Source organism: Sorex araneus, chromosome 4 (assembly GCF_027595985.1).
Source record: "Sorex araneus isolate mSorAra2 chromosome 4, mSorAra2.pri, whole genome shotgun sequence".
NCBI lineage: Eukaryota > Metazoa > Chordata > Mammalia > Eulipotyphla > Soricidae > Sorex > Sorex araneus.
Window position 1 is genome coordinate 11,523,057 of NC_073305.1, and position 15,963 is coordinate 11,539,019.

Sequence of the window (15,963 nt, forward strand, 5' to 3'; positions counted from 1 at the left end):
AATAAAGTGAATCTCTCTGGGAGGAAAGAAATTGTAAGGCTGGCTCTGGAAGGAAGGGAGGGGTGTGCTGGATGGAGAACAGGGAAAGAGAAGGAAAGGCGTGAACGTGGTGCGAAGTCCAGCTGCCTCTGGGGGGCCTGAGTGTAGAAGTGAAGAAATCCACACGGAAAAGGAGAAAGCTGATGTCGGTGAAGACAGTGGCTGAGTGGCTTCCAACCCGCCCTGGTCCACTAACAGCTGCGGTGGGAAAAGATGGTGATGCAGTCCTTTAAGCATCCATCAACCCCAAAGCGCAGAATACCCAATCAGGTAGACAACACCGCACAAGAGGAGATAGAGGGAGCAGGTTTCAGGGCTCAAACAATGGCATGGGGACGCAGGTCCTGCAATCATGGGGCTCCACCGTGGGGGTGGAAGAGGTGGAATCATCCTCAGCTTTGCCCAAGCGGCACAGACAACCCTGACCAGACAGTGACTCTGTCTCCTTTTGGCTCTGGAATCAATTCTGGTTGGTCCCAGTTTCTTGGCTTGAGTCACGTCCTTAGCCGATCACTTTCTAAGGTAAATTCTGATTGGTTCAAGTTGGCTTGGCTTGAACCACATGCTTGGCCCTCAGCCAATCACTTTCTGTAGTCAATTCTGATTGGTCCAGTTGACTTGGACTTGAGTCACATGCTTGCCCCTCAGCCAATTACGTTCTGGGGTCAATTCTGATTGGTCCAGTTGACTTGGACTTGAGTCACATGCTTGTCCCTCAGCCAATCACGTTCTGGGGTCAATTCTGATTGGTCCCAGTTGACTTGGGCTTGAGTCACATGCTTGTCCCTCATCCAATCACGTTCTGGGGTCAATTCTGATTGGTCCCAGTTGACTTGGGCTTGAGTCACATGCTTGTCCCTAGCCTAGCACTGGCTAGGACCATAGTGGGCTCTATGTGGTTTAGGCTGGGCAGCAGGTTGAGAGAAGATTGGCACCCAGGGAGGACCAGCCCCTTGCCAGTTTTTCTACCTAGAGAATTGGCACAAATTACCTCCTGGCACCATCACAACCCACTCCTGGGAGATCCTGTTATGTTAATTTCCAGGTGAAAAGGCTTCACCTGGAATCTTCGAGGGGTGGGTACCATTGCCTGGGACCACAGCCAGGATGTGGGCTCCAACGGTGACCCCACGGCCCAGGAGTAAAATCCTCTTCTTTGCTAGGGTGCTGGGCCCACACCCTAGGTCTTGGCCGATATCCCGGAAGCCCTTCCCAGCTGCAGCGGCAGCCTCGCCCACTTCCTCATTAACCTGGCTCCCCTCTTGCCCCTGCAGGGCCCTGGTTTTCGTATCCCACGGCGCTGGGGAGCACTGCGGCCGCTATGACGAACTAGCGCAGATGCTGGTGGACCTGGACCTGCTGGTGTTCGCCCACGACCACAGTGAGTACCCCCACGGCTGCTGGCCTGGGCCTGACAATGTGGGGGCTCTCATCTCTGGCCTGTCTCAACCCCCGCCCTTTCACCTCCTCCCCTTCTAATTTTCTTCTCTGATTCCTGCCTCGAGATTGGGAAAAAATATTCTCCATGGGACATTTTTCTTGGGAGGAAAAAAAAAAGAAAAGAAAGATGGTATTATGTAAACCCCCAAATATGTCGGGCCAGCAGTTTCTGTTGAGTCTGGGATTGAATGCCGGCTGATTTGAAGCTTGCACTGAAAATATCAGAGTCAGAATATGTTTATATAAGGACTCACCCGAGGCCCAGGAATCCTCTCTTATACTTATAAAGCAATTTCTGCACAAAACAGGCCCTGGTTTTGTCCCCAGGGACTTCAAATGCATGTGGTGGAGGCACAGCAAGAACAGCTGAAACCTCAGCAGGCCACAAGCTGGTTACAGAGCATTTCAACCCGGAACCGTCAGTCCCAGGAAAATCCCAAAATACACACATGCACAAGAGCATACAACAGGCACACACAAATGTCTACAGCACATGTAGACAGACACACGCAGCAGCCCCCCACACACACACCAAGTCTGTGATTCAAAAGAATTCAAATACCATTGGATTTTAGAGGCAATTCCACTACCCAGTTCCGAAGGGTCTTCTTGCACGCCTTGGTGACATTCCCCGGGGCTGGAGGGTGCTCCCCCTTAGAGCCTGCCTGGTTTGGCAGTTTTCACAAGGGAGCATTCCCTGTGGATGGGCTGAGCGCTCTCGCCACAGCTCACTGCAGAGACACAGCAGCCTGGCTCCGGTCCAGAAGCATCGCTTCCCTTTGATCGAATTCGAAAGTGGATAATTAAGTGATGCTGCCGAAAGAGAGAGAGAGGGGAGCCGTGACAGGACCCGCGGGTCCTTGTGGAAGGGAGGGAATGTGGTCTCTGTGCAGAGAGGCACTCAGGCCAGCCATCAAGAGCTCTTGGGGGACACTTGGTACCTCCAGAACTGCAGATCTGGTTTCTCGAGAGCCCTGGGTTGGGCGGCTGTGCGGGCGTCCCCTGCTTTGGTACGGCACGTGTGTGTGTGTGTGTGTGTGTGTGTGTGTGTGTGTGTGTGTGTGTGTGTTCTTCCATGCCCTATTAAGGACTTTGAGAAGTCATATTTGAACGGTGATTTTTTTGTTTGTTTGTTTATAGTTACAAAGTTGTTTATGATTGAGTTGAAGTCATACATTGTTTCATTTCTAACCTCATCGTGCTTTTCAGTCCCCATGAAGGTCCAAGATAGGGTTCACATTTTTTGTTGCATTTGTCACTGGCAAAATTTGTTGCACTCTGTGGCCAGAGCCATAGTACAGCAGGCAAGGCGTTTGCCTTGCACACGGCTGACCCGGGTTTGACAGCTGGCACCCCCAATTCCTGTCAGGAGTGATCCCTGAATACAGAGCCAGGAGTAATCCCTGAGCACCACCAGGTGTGGCCCAAAAACAGATAGTATGAAAGGAATATCCTGGAAGAAAAGCTTATATTGACACCCTTTCTGAGCTTTTGTTTACTCGTGCACTTTTTTCAAAAGCCCGTGGGCCCTGGGAGATAGCTCGAGAGGGTGGGGAAAGAGGGAAGTGCACGCCTCGAATGTTTGAGGCTTGCTGTGGGAGCCTCCTCCCTTTAGCCACCCAGCACTGCCAAGTGTAGCCCTGGTGTCCCCAAGCACCACAGGGCCTGAGCAGCACCCATTCTGCTCACCTGAGTACAGACCCCATAGGCTGGGCGAGTGTCACTACCAATGGCCCCTGGGTTCCCCAGGAGCAAGCCCCAACAAAAAAAAAGAAAGAGAAAGGACGAAAAGAAGAAAGGAGGCAAGGAGGGAGGGAAGGAAGAAGGAAGGAAGAAAAGAAAGATCTACATTAGCCCGTTTTTGTTAACCAATAGAAATTCAATTTTTTTTTGTTTTAAATATAAACACCAAGAGGTGAAAGTTTTGTCCAGTATTGACTTAGTGGACTGGGCCTGGCTTGTTGATAACCAAAACAGGGGGCGTGGCCTCACCCAGGGGCGTGGCTTTGCCCAGGGGGCGTGGCCTGTGACTGCTTTTACAAAACGGTTCGGTTGTTTATTTATATGTTGCCTGCTATGATTCAGTGGGTTACTTTTAGGATCTGGGAGTAATTTTGAAAAATAACAATATAAACGAATGGTCATTGCTTCTTGATGCTGTTTCACCTTTCGAAAGACTTCCTGGGCCTACTACACTGTCACGGGTGGGGGAACCAGTATGATCAAAGGCTGAACACCTGCAACCCACCCAGAATTGCCATTTTCTGAGTTCGGGATTTTGCTTGTTTGTTTGGACGGGACAGGCGAGGGTGGGGAGGTCTCCCAAGCAGCTCTCTGCGGACCCAGGGGCCACTCGGGGGATAGTCAACCTAACCAGGCCCTGGGTCAGTGATAGAGCCCTAAAATACTGTGCGGCCCAGTCACCTGTCAGGGCCCAGGGGCCTCCAGCTCTGCACCCCACAGTACGAGCGGGGTTGTGGGGCGTGCCCTGAGCTGCTGGGGCCTTGCACGTGCATGAACCCTCCCCCCTAAACTATCTCCCTGGCCCCTCCTTGATCCGTCCTGCTTCTTGGTGTCAGTGACCCTCTGGTCAGATACCCATGGCCAGAACCGTGGGGACAAGGAAGCTTTGCTTGCCTTATTTTGTCACTGGAAACGTTAAAGAAACAACATTCCTAACATTTTTTGTAGTGATCCTCCCAGTGATGCTTTTGCAGGGGGCTGGGGGGGGGGGGGGTGGCGCCGGAGTTACTCCGGGTCATGTGAAGCTGACAGTATGGAACTCTGGCCCAGCAGCGGTCCAATAGACCCTGGGTGTTGGGAGGGGGCGGTGGTCACGGAGTGCTCGGGAGCCAACTCAGGACCTCGTACCTGCCAGGCGTGTACTCTACCACTTGAATGCTCCCCCTGGCCCTGAGTAGCGGAGCTTAAAGGCATCATGTTCACTATAAAGGTAGAACAGAAACAGCCCACCCACCACCTCTGGGTGTTTCCAGAATAGCCTCAAACATCGAAGCTGGTTTGCTTTCAGTGATGTGGCTAAATATAGCTGGGAAACGGTTGTTTGTGTTCACCTGTATTGAATGCCATGATTTATCGTCTTCTTCCCATGACTCATGGAAATCTCCCGGGCAGGTGCCTAAGAGTAGTGCTTTATCAAAGAAATGAATGCATTTGTGTGTGTGTGTGTGTGTGTGTGTGTGTGTGTGTGTGTTTGACTTTTATTGTCTACAGGGGGAAGGGACTCTGACTAGCTTGGCAGGAGAACCCTGCGGGGTGAGGAGGGTGTTGAGCTGCCCCTGTGGAGATTTCTCTTGAGTGTTTGTTTGCTTGTTGGGCCGCACTTGGCAGTGACCAGAGGCTACTTCGAGTTTTATGCTTAGGGATCCACTCCTGGTAGTTCTGGAGAACAAACCCAGGTCAGCCACTCGCAAGGCAGCACCTTCACCCCTGCACTATCTCTCCAGGCCTGGGGGGTGGATCTTCTGCCGGTGGCCAGACCCGGGCCACGATCTTCTGGCTGGGAAATGTGACGTAGTGAGTGAGTGAGGGGTTTCCACTCGGGGCTGCTGACGAGCTCTCACTCTGCTGTGTGCGCAGTCGGGCTCCGTACTGGGCACGGACACGTGCGAGAGACGTGTGGACTCGGTGCTTTCCACGGCGGGGGTCTGCAGCCTGGACAGCAGAAGGGTCCGCCACGAGCTCCCGGGTCCCCGGTTTCATCCATTTGCCTTTGTAAGTGTGGTGTGTTGGTGCCCTGATGACGCAGCTTCCGGCCACGGAGGATGAGAGAGAGAACGCTCCGGGAGGGTGCAGTGGGAGCCCCTTCCCCTGCTCCCTCCCGAGCCCCCTTCCAGCCACAGTGTGCCAGGACCTGAGCAGGACGTCCATGAGGCTCGGGACAGCTGGGCCAGGGCTGTGGATGGAGCGCCCCGGGGTCCTGGCCTCTCACTGTCCCTGGCCTGCAGAGGCTGCTGTGGGGGATGGGAGCAAACGCTCCCCCCGAGAAAACAGAGCTGCCTACAGAAAAGTCTTTTCTGGCTTCTGGCACCCAGTTTCCAGATTGGGAGAGCGTCCACCCCCACCCAGCGGTGCTCAGGGCTTACTCCCCGCTCTGCCCTCAACGGTTCCTCCTGACAGTGCTCAGGGTGTCATCCGCAGTGCCGGGGACCAAACCTAGGTCAGCCGCATGCAAGACAAGCGCCTTCACGCCTGTGCCCCTTCTCGGCTCCGTGAGCTGAAAGTCAGGTCTCCTGGCTGTCGACGTCAGCGTCCCTGGTGACACCGGGGTCTCCAAGCGGTGGTCGGCGTCTGTTCCTCTCAGACATGGCACCCAGAACAGGGCACTCGGAGAGTGTCGTTTCACGGGGTCTCTCGCGTTTCACCTCGGGATCTAGCAGAATCGTCTCAGGGGCGTGTGAGCGGCTTGCCAGCAACACGCGTGCGAACTGCTCTCATTCATGGAGCACCAGCTGCATGCCAGGCTCTGAGGCAGCCGCTGTCTGCACAGTCCCATGAACGCCTCATGCACAGTCCCACGAATCCTCACCGAGGCGGCTTCTGTGGTGCTGCCTTCAAAGGCGCCTTTTCTCCTGGCAGCGAAGCCCTCCCAGCCCCTGCCAGGTGGTTTGACGGGACCTACGGAGCCGGCCACAGCAGTCTAATGCGCAGAAGCGTTTTCTTCCCCCCTAGACACATATCTCCAGACGGGAGGGAAATGAGGGATACAGCGCAGCGGAAGGAACCGGGCTCACCTCAAGAAAACTGACCTTGGGGGGCCAGAGCGATAGCACAGCGGGTAGGGCGTTTGCCTTGCACACGTTCGATCCCCGGCATCCCATATGGTCCCCCAAGCACTGCCAGGAGTAATTCCTGAGTGCAAAGCCAGGAGTAACCCCTGAGCATTGCTGGGTGTGACCCAAAAAGCAAAAAAAAAAAGAAAACTGACCTTGGGGCTGGAGCAATAGCACAGCGGGTAGGGCGTTTGCCTTGCACTCGGCCGACCTGGGTTTGATTCCCAGCATCCCATATAGTCCCCTGAGCACCGCCAGGAGTAATTCCTGAGTGCAGAGCCAGGAGTAACCCCTGTGCATCGCCAGGTGTGACCCAAAAAGCAAAAAAAAAAAAAGAAAGAAAGAAAACTGACCTTACTTGGGGCAGCCTGACAGCCGCCAGCTTCCCTCACTGGCCAGCACTGCTCCAGACAGCCACCCCTGGTGTCAGGGGCAAAGGCGTTCCTCACACAGGAAACCCGCCACCGGCAACGAGGAGCTTCCTGCAGGGAAACTTTTGTTGGGAGGCACCCGCTGGGGTAGCAGCAGAGCCTGCGCAGAGAACAGCTCCCTGAGGGGAAGGCACAGGGGGTGGTCAGGGACCCCAGGAATCTCGACTTAGAAGACCCAAGTCAGTGGGGAGGGCGTTTGCCTTGCACACAGCCGACCTGGGTTCAGTCCCCGGCATCCCATAGGGTGCCCCAAGCACTGCTGGGAGTAATTCCTGAGTGCAGAGCCAGGAGTAACTCCCGAGCACTGCTGGGTGTGACCCCCAAAAGCAAAATAGAGCAATAAATAAATACAGCAGAAGGCCCGGGTGTTCCTCCTCACGCGTCTTCATGCCAGCCTGACGGACGGTCTGCTTCTGGAGACTGGATTCTGTTCTTGGAGGCTGGATCCCCGATCACCTCAGCCCTGCATCCCGACAGCAAACGCTGGGGGGAGATGACATGTCAGATCACCTGGCGTGAATCACTTGACATCACTTGACGGCGCGGGGGCCGTCCTGTTCACGGACGGGCTTGGAGCAGTGAGGAGGAAAGAACGCCGCCTCCTCTCGGTTTAGTCAGGAGACCGCAAAATGGCGTTGGTGACGCGTGCCTTGCACACGGCCAACCGTGGTCCAACCCCTGGCACCTCACAGGGTCCCCCCAGTACCGCCAGGAGTGATCCCTGAGCACCACCAGGGGGGGTCCCCGTTGCCTCTCCCCAGTAGTCACGAATCACGAAATCCCTGTCGATTTCTTGAGCAGGCTCAGTAACCTCTCCATTCGTCCTTTCCCTGAGATCTTAGAAGTCTCTCTCGACTCGGTCCTCCCAATGATGTTGCACTGGAGGCTCTTTCAGGGTCAGGGGAATGAGATCCAGCTTGTTACTGAATTTTGCATATGAATACACCATGGGAAGCTTGCAAGGCTGTCCCATGTGGGCAGGAAACTCTCAGAAGCTTGCCAGTTTCTCCCAGAGGGAGAAGTAGGCTACAAGATATCGCGTGGCCATGAAGCTTCTGAGAGCTTGCTTTTAAGTCTCTGGATGTTGGCCGTTGATGGGATTACACACACCTGGGTTCCTCTGCCGGTACCTTCATGCGTGAGGCCTGTCCGAACGTGTGGAGAGGGGCCTCGGGCATGGCTGTAGCTAGGTTCCGGTGGTCTTTGGCCGCCGGGAGCTCTGCTCGGGGTCGGGAGAGAAGCTGGAGCCCATCCCCTCCGAGGGGCCCCGGGGAAGACAGCCAGGCGTGCGGGCAAGAGACTCTCTCCCCAGTAGCATAAGCACAAAACTATCCTTGGCAGAATGCTCTATCCACAAGGACGGAGTGGCCACTCGGAGTCTGGTGGCCAGGCAGGGTGGCGTCCCGGAGAGCTGGACGTGGGCACGGACGGGCTTGGAGAAGAGGAGCCCCCAGCAGGGAACGTCGCTTTGGCCTCAGTGGGGTGTGGCTGCCGCAAAGCCTGGCCAGAGTGGCCGCTGGCCAGCACAGAAAGGCAGCCTCGGAGAGACGCCCCAGGCCTTAGCCCCGCTGCCCTGGCCTTCAGTGTCCACTGAGGTCTCTGGGGAGCTTGGCACCGGGGTCCCCGCTGTCCCCGGCACGTGGCTCGTGCTTCATTTCTGATGTTTTTGGGACATCGGGAGTTTGGGATCTTTCTGGGGCTGCCCGGCGCGGCCCTGGCTGGAGACGCGTGGGGCTCCCGGGGCTATGGGGCCTGAAGGAGCCGTGATATCAGGGAGGGCCAAGGTGGCCCAGGAAGCACAGGAGACGTCCCAGAACCAGGCGTCAGGAAATGGGGCGCACGACAGGCCCAGCAAGGGAGAACTGCCTGCAGGCTGGGGGGGATGGGAGGTCTGCAGGAGTGGGTGGGAGCACCAGCGATGGGTCTCAGTGATGTTCTAAGTAGGGCGCAGAGACGGTGGGCCTGGACAGTTGCCCCCCCCCCCCCCCCGCCAGTCACGTTAAACCAGGCCAAGATCTTCCCAGAGGAATCACACGAAGACAAGTGGTGATGCAATAAGCAAAGGGTCTTTATTGGCTAGCTCGGGCCAGGGGTCCCATCCGGCTCACCGCCACAGCTGCTCTCAGTGACTTGCTGGGACCCCCGCCCCACCCCCACCCCGGCCTTGCAGCCAAGCAGAAGGGCCTAAGTGGCCAGAAAAGATGACCTGAGGACGCCAGGGGGTCCTCAGACCCACTGTGGGGTACTGAGGGTTAGAGGGTCCCCACAGGGCGCTGCCAGGGGGCCCTGCCAGGAGGTGGCCTCCTGCAAGTGGCCCGAGGTGCCTCTGTGGGCCCAAGAAGCTGTCTCTCTGTTTACACAGGAGCCGAGAATGTTCTCAACTGATTAACAGTGAATTAATTATCCACAAATATTTGAGGCAAAGTGTTAAGAGAAGTTCTTCTTCCTTTTTTTTTTTCTTTTTAAACTGGGCTGGGGTGTGTGAGAAGAGGGAATGTTTGTGGGTGGCACTGCTGTGTGGTTGTCTTTTGTGTAGGGGGTGCTATTCAGTGAGGAGAGGGCAAATAGAAAAAACTCCGGGAAAGGTGTGAGTGTAGTGTGAATGTGGGTGTGTGAGTGTGAAGGGGTGTGTTTGTGTGTATGTGTATGTTTGTGTATATACACGTGTGCATGTGAGGCCGTGTTTGAGGGTATGAGAAGGCATGTATGTGAATGTGAGAATGTGAAAGTGTATATGTGCACGTGTGAATGTGTGTGAGAGCATGTGTGAGTGTATGAGAATGTATGTGTGTGAATGTATGTGAGAACGTCTGTGAGTATATGAGAATTGTATGTGTGAATGTGAGTGTGTGAGTATGTGGTGGAGTGTATCAGAATGTATGCGCGTGAACGTAAGCATGTGAGAGCGTGTGTGAGTAAATGTGAGTGTGTGACAGTGTGTGAGAGTGTGTGTGAGTGTATGAGAGTGTGTGTGAGTGAATGTGAGTGTGTGAGAGCATGTGTGAGTGAATGGGAGTGTGTGAGAGCATGTGTGAGTGAATAGGAGTGTGTGAAAGCATGTGTGTGTGACTGTGTGTGTGTGATACACGTGTGTTTTCTGCCATGGAGATAATTTGACTCAAGGTCCTCACTGGGTCATTCTGAAATCAATCACCTTCAGTTCCACTCATGAATTTGTATTTGAAATGACTAAAAACAGTGTGAGTTGTTCTTGCTCTGGTCCGTAGGAGAGTGGAAACAGTGGATTGTGTGGTCCCGGGATATTTACCGAGTTTTTATCTCCAAAGGGGGATGATGAAGTCACAGTTGGGGCCGGCAGCGGAAGAGCAGGCAGTCTGTCTGTCCGCCCAGTCTCTCGGCCGCCCCTGGGGGCCTCTCTGCGCTCACAGCCCTGCACCCCTGAGCCACCGTCTTGGGTGCAGATCCCCACCAGGAGGCCGTTGCTTTATTTGCCTTTCTCCAATAAAAGAGAAGCATTTGCGAGCCTCATTTTGCTCCTCGTGAAACGAGGATTGTGACAACAGCAGAACCCCAGTCACGGTGGCGAGGGGACGTTGCGGCTGGGGGCACGGTGAAGGTGGGTGGGCTTCTCCAGGCCCAGCGGGCAGCGGTGGAGGCTGGGCCGCTGCCCACGCCCGATTCCCAGGCTCAGGCTGGCAAACTCCAAGGGGTTTCTTGTGCCGAAGTTACTTGACATCAAACCCGACGTGACCTCAGGCCCGGCGAAGGTGTCAGCGGAACTGGGGAGTGTGGTGTTGGGGCAGGCTCGGCTTCAGCTGCTCACACACGAGAGACAGTGTCATCCCGGAGCCTTCGGAGCAGTGCTCAGGGGGTCAGGAGGCTGTTTGCAAAGAGCAGCTTCCCGGGCGTCCCCGAGAGCCACTTGTTGGGGAGAGGCATGAGCCCGCTCACGTGACGGGGAGACTGCGGTTCCCCGCTGTTCGGAGAGCAGTCCTGAGCCCCCCGCAAGGCAGCCCCACAGCCAGGGCCGGAGCTAGCCCAGCTGCTGCCTTGCTGTGTGACGCCGGGGAAGGGAAGGAACCTCTCTGATCCCGGCCAGTCATCCACAGCAAGCGAAGACTCCATCTCCAGCCACTCCCATTGGGCCCCGGGGTGGGGGCAGGGCATCGGGGGCTCCACGGGGAGACTCCACACACTGGCCCCCCCTGAGTGCCCACCGAGAGTGGGCGGGGCGGGGAGGCGGCTGCTTTGGTCCCATCCAAGCGCTCACCAGGCCTGACCCCATGCAGCTTCCGAGGTCCGAGGAGGTCTGGCACGTTCAGGGTGGTCCTCGTGCTTCCCACGTGGTGCCCGGGCCGGCCACAGTGACCCCGTCCTCTCCCGCACGGCCCGAGGGTTCCCGTGCCCACCCCCAACAGCCATGCAGACTCCTCAGCCCTGGTCTTGTCCAGCCCTCACCCAGCCAGGGAATCAGGCCCCTCCCCCTTCGTCCTTCTGGGGGGCGGGGGGGCGGCACTGTCACTTGTGAGCTTCCTAACATCCTCTCCCCCCAGATCATGGTCACCCCCCATTGAGCATGACCGGTGGGCATTTCTCCCTCTCCGGCATGTTCGGGGCACCAGACAGGCCTGTTCTGTGCCCCCGGGAACGGGTGTTCCTCCAGGAACATCCTCGCGTACCAGAGCCCGGTCCTTGCATCCAGTGGGTCCCTAGGTCGGGTGGGCTTCAGCCGCTCAGCCGACAGGGGCGGGGAGCCCCAGGGGAACTGTGGGGGTTCGGAGATGAGAAGGTCGTCAGGGTGGAGGCTGAGAGGAGCCGGGCGTTGCCGGGAGGTGGGAGGGTGTGGAAGACGGTCTGGCAGGGACGGTGTGTGCGGGCGAGGCTTGAAGGGGGGCCTCGGGCCAAGCAGGGTGCCACCCCCTGGCCCCGGGGAAGCACAGCTGCCTGGCGCCCTGGCTCAGAGGGTTCCCCCCACCTTGGAAGTGAGGCAGGTTTGAGGAGCTGTGGTCGGGGGGGTCCAGCGTGTATGTGTGACCCGGGGTGGCTGTGAGTTAGATGCACACAGAGCGCCCGGCCAGCCCGCCAGTGACGGCGGCCCGCGAAGGCCCGGCACCCAGGACCCGAGGAGCACCCGGGCCCCAGCGTCCCTGGCCGCGGCCTTCCTCCCCACCGCCCCCTCCCCGATCCCGAGACATCTCTCACTTCCTCGAGCATCGCGCCGCTTCTCCGTGGGGTATTTTTAGTGTCTGTTCATGTGCTCGTTCCCCGCCAGACTCAGCAGCTCTCGCGCGGGGGAGCGTCTCTCTCGCGCTCCCACTCTCCCCTCTCTCCCTCTCTCCCTCTCCATCTCTGCGTGTCTCTGTGTCTCTCCTCTCCCCCCCCCGTTCCCTCTCTCTCTCCCCCATCTCTCACTCTCCCCTCTCTCTCCCTCTCTCTCTCTCCATCTCTCTGCATGTCTCTGTGTGTCTCTCCTCTCTCTCTCCCTCCCTCCCCCATTCCCTCTCTTTCTCCCCATCTCTCGCTCTCTCTCTCTACCTCTCTTTCTCTCTTACTCTCTGTCCCTCTGTCTGTCTGTCTCTATGTCTCTCTCTTCCACCATTCCCTCTCCCCCTCTCCATCTCTCTGTGTGTCTCTCCTCTCTTCCCTGTTCCCTCTCTCTCTCCCCCATCTCTCACTCTCTCTACCTCTCTCTCTTACTCTCTGTCCTTCTGTCTGTCTCTCTGTCTCTCTCTGTCTGTCTCTCTGTCTCTGTCTCTCTCTCCTCCATCTCTCGCTCTCTCTCTACCTCTCTTTCTCTCTTACTCTCTGTCCCTCTGTCTGTCTCTCTGTCTGTCTCTGTCTCTCTCTCTCCCCCCGTTCCCTCTCTCTCTCCCATCTCTCACTCTCTCTCTCTACCTCTCTTTCTTTCTGTCTGTCTCTCTGTCTCTGTCTATCTGTCTGTCTCTCTCTCTCTCTCTCTCTTAGAAGCTGAGTCTTCCTGGGCCTGCCAGGTGGCACAGGAAGGAGGGGGAAGATTCACCTTGGGGAGGGAGGTGGTGGGGCCGAGGATGGATGGGCACATGCCGGCCGACTTCAGACTTGGACCCAGAGGACCCGGGTGGGCTGCAGCAGAGCCCCCAAGCTTGCCGTCCTGTTGGCCGTGGGTCCCGTGGGAAACAGCAAGCTGGGCGCTGGGGGGGCTGCTCCCCACCCCAGGCCTGAGTCAGAGGTGGCGGCGCCCCTGCATCTGCCCCCTGGCATTAGAGGTGCCCCTGGAATCTCCTGGTAGGCTCACGCACCCCGCAGCCCACCCGGAGCCAGACGCCGGCCCGGCCGGAAGGGGGGCAGCGGCCAGGGGACTGGTTCCAGCCAGAGACTGGTTCCCTGCTAGCTGCTGCCCGGGGTCAGACCGGGGAACGTGCTTGGTGGCCCGGAGCCCTGGGTCAGGCCGGGGTGTCCAGGTCGAAGCCGCCCGTGGCGTGTGTCCCCCCAGCCCCTGACCTTGGCCGTCCCCACCTCTCCTGCCCTTTTGTCGGTGACTTCAGTGGGACTCGGGCTGCCCACGGGCAAGCCACTGGCATTTCCAGCTGGCCAGGGCCAAGGCTGGCCAGGCGGGGCGCCGGGGGCCGGCGTGGGGGGTCCTCTCCAAAGGCCCAGGTGGGGGAAGGGCCCCGCTCCCTCTGTGAGCCCCATCTCTCTCCAGTGGCAGCTCCCACAGCATGTGACCGGGAAGTGGCCGGCCCACCGAGAACTAAAAATAACCGGCCGCGTGGCTGCCAAGTGCCCAGGCACCCCAGGAGAAGGCGGGCGCCGGGCGGGCTGGGGAGCGGCCGTCCAGCGGGGGGGGGGGAGCCCGGAGGCGCAGATGCGGCTTTCAGCAGCCCGGGGTGTCGCGACTGGGCCGCCGAGACCCTGCCTGCCACCCTGCCTCCCGCCCGCGCTGCTGTATCCCATGGGGCCCTGCCAGGGAGGGACGCGTGACCTTGTCCTGGAGGCCGGGCCAGGTGCGTGCTCGGTCTCTGCCCCACTGGGTGGCAGAAGGAAGAAGGGGAGGCTCTGGGTGCGAGAGAAGCGAGTGCTGTGCGTTGCCCATGCTGGCCTGGGTGTCAGCGTGCCCAGGGGCACCGGGGGGACACAGGCCGTCCCCGGGCTCTGCAGGGACAGTCAGGCGGCCAGTCTCTCAGGACCCCGGCGTCTGCAGCGGCGGCAGAGAAAGCCGGTGATGCCGGAGTCCTGCAGGGCTGCAGCTCAGAGACTCGGGACAGTGCGGGGCCCCGGGTGGTGGGCGGGGGTCTGGGGGGGCGGGGGAGTTCAGGATGGAGCTTGCCAAGCCGCATGTGATGGGGGGGGGGGGGTTGGGGGCATGGCTTCTCCAGCTTTGGAAGCGGCCCGGAGGCGACAGGTGGCCCGGCCTGCTGGCAGACATGGGGCCCCGGCGAGAAGCAGCCCCGAGCCAAGCCGGCAGCCCCCCTCGACCACCAGCAGCAGCAGCGTGGCGGGGGGCGGGGCTGGCCCCCAGGGCTCCAGAGAGCGGGCGGGCGGCCTGGCCGCTGGCCCTCCCTCCCTCCTTCCCTCCATCCTCCCTCCCTCCCTCCCTCTCTCCTCCCTCCCTCCCTCCTTCCCTCTCTCCGACCAGCCCCCAGCCTTCTCCCCCGGGGACCCGGTGCTCCTCAGGGACCAGCTGCCCCGCTGCTGGGCGTCAGCTGGAGACAGCGGCCTCCAGAATTTGCCCGGGGTGGGACCTGACACAGCTGGGCCGCAGGAGAGGCCCCATTCGGGAAAAGCAGGCGCCGCTTCCAGACTCCTTAACTCGGTGCTCATCCTGTTTCCCAGGGGTCTCCGCCAGGTAACCCTTGCGGTGATGTGCCACGTGTCCCTGGAGGGAGCAGGCTCAGAGAGGGAGAGGAACTGGTCCGAGGCTGCACAGCTTTGGGGCGGGCAGCACAAAGCCAGGATCAAGTTCCTGCGCACAGCTGCAGGGTGGATTGCCACAGGCGCAGGGACTGTCACAGGCGCAGGGACTGTCACAGGTGCAGGGACTGTCACAGGCGCAGGGACTGTCACAGGCGCAGAGACTGTCACAGGCGCAGGGACTGTCACAGGTGCAGGGACTGTCACAGGTGCAGGGACTGTCACAGGTGCAGGGGCTGTCACAGGCGCAGGGACTGTCACAGGCTGTAGGGACTGTCACAGGTGCAGGGCCGTCACAGGTGCAGGGCCGTCACAGGCGCAGGGACTGTCACAGGTGCAGGGCTGTCACAGGTGCAGGACTGTCACAGGTGCGGGACCGTCACAGGCACAGGGCCGTCACAGGCTGCAGGCCAGCATCAGCGCAGCCCCCAGGCCAGGGCTCGGGTTTCTGCTCCATCTGGCAGCAGCTCCAGGAATAGTGCGTGACGCGCAGTCTGTCGGGGTGCAGGACCAGCTGCCCACGGCCCCTCCTGCCAAGTCTCCACAGAGAGTCCCGGGCTCCCCCGCGGGGCCCGAGGCCCAACCACAGAGCGGCCGGGGTCAGGGCGGGCTCCTGGGGTGCAGACATGGCCCTTCCCCCCCTGCTGAGGGCACCGTGGGAGCCTGGCCCCCAGCCCCTGCCGGCAGCCTGAACTCAGTCCTGAGACTGTGCGAAGGGAGTCAGGCGGGGGGGGGGGGGGGGGGCGGGGGGCAGGTGATGGGGCGGGGCTTCTGGGAGCCTCAGCAGCCCCACCTGAGTGATGGGCACACGGCCTCCCTCGGGGACCGTCACTCATGGAGGGCCCAGCACAGACTCAGCAGCGCCGCGCGCGTGGGGGCTCCTGGGCCAAGGCCGCCCTCCCAGCCGCCAGCCCCCCTCCCCCAGCAGCCGGCGGGGACTGTCACTGTGCGCAGGGCCCAGCTGTCTCCCACCCCGGAGTCGGCGAGCGGCGAGAGCTGGCTCACTGAGGCACCATAATAATAATTATTCCCCTCCCGGCCATTGCGGCTGTGTCGACAGATCGGAAGAAGGGCTCGGAGGGCGGATTCAGTGGAAACTTTCTGACCGTAAAAGGACTGGGGTGTGCCCTGTGCTTCCACGCCCCTGGTGAAGGGAGCCCGGGAGGGAGGAGCCCCCCCCCCCCCCCGTGGGCCCTAGGGGTCATCAGCACTCCCTGGGCTGGACTCGGATCCCTTAGATCTTGTCCTTGCTGTGACTGGGATGCCGTGAGCTGGAGAAAGGGGAAAGGGGGCGGGGAGGAGAGAACAGGCCCATGGCTAAGGGTCTCGAGACACGAGGAGTGGGCAGGGGCTGATCCCAAAGGGAGGTCGGCACCCCTGGGTGCAGGGCGCAGTGCTGAGAGCCTGGT

The 15,963-nt window shown here is 59.4% G+C and overlaps 1 protein-coding gene across 4 annotated transcripts in view; it reads left to right on the forward strand.

The window, feature by feature from the left end:
• MGLL (monoglyceride lipase) overlaps positions 1 to 15,963 on the forward strand; it is a 98,709-nt gene that overhangs the window by 35,801 nt on the left and 46,945 nt on the right. For all 4 annotated transcript variants that reach the window (XM_055134563.1, XM_055134565.1, XM_055134562.1 and 1 more), the window contains exon 3: positions 1,314 to 1,420. In XM_055134563.1, the coding sequence (XP_054990538.1) occupies positions 1,314 to 1,420 (107 nt within the window). The remainder of the gene's footprint in view (positions 1 to 1,313; positions 1,421 to 15,963) is intronic.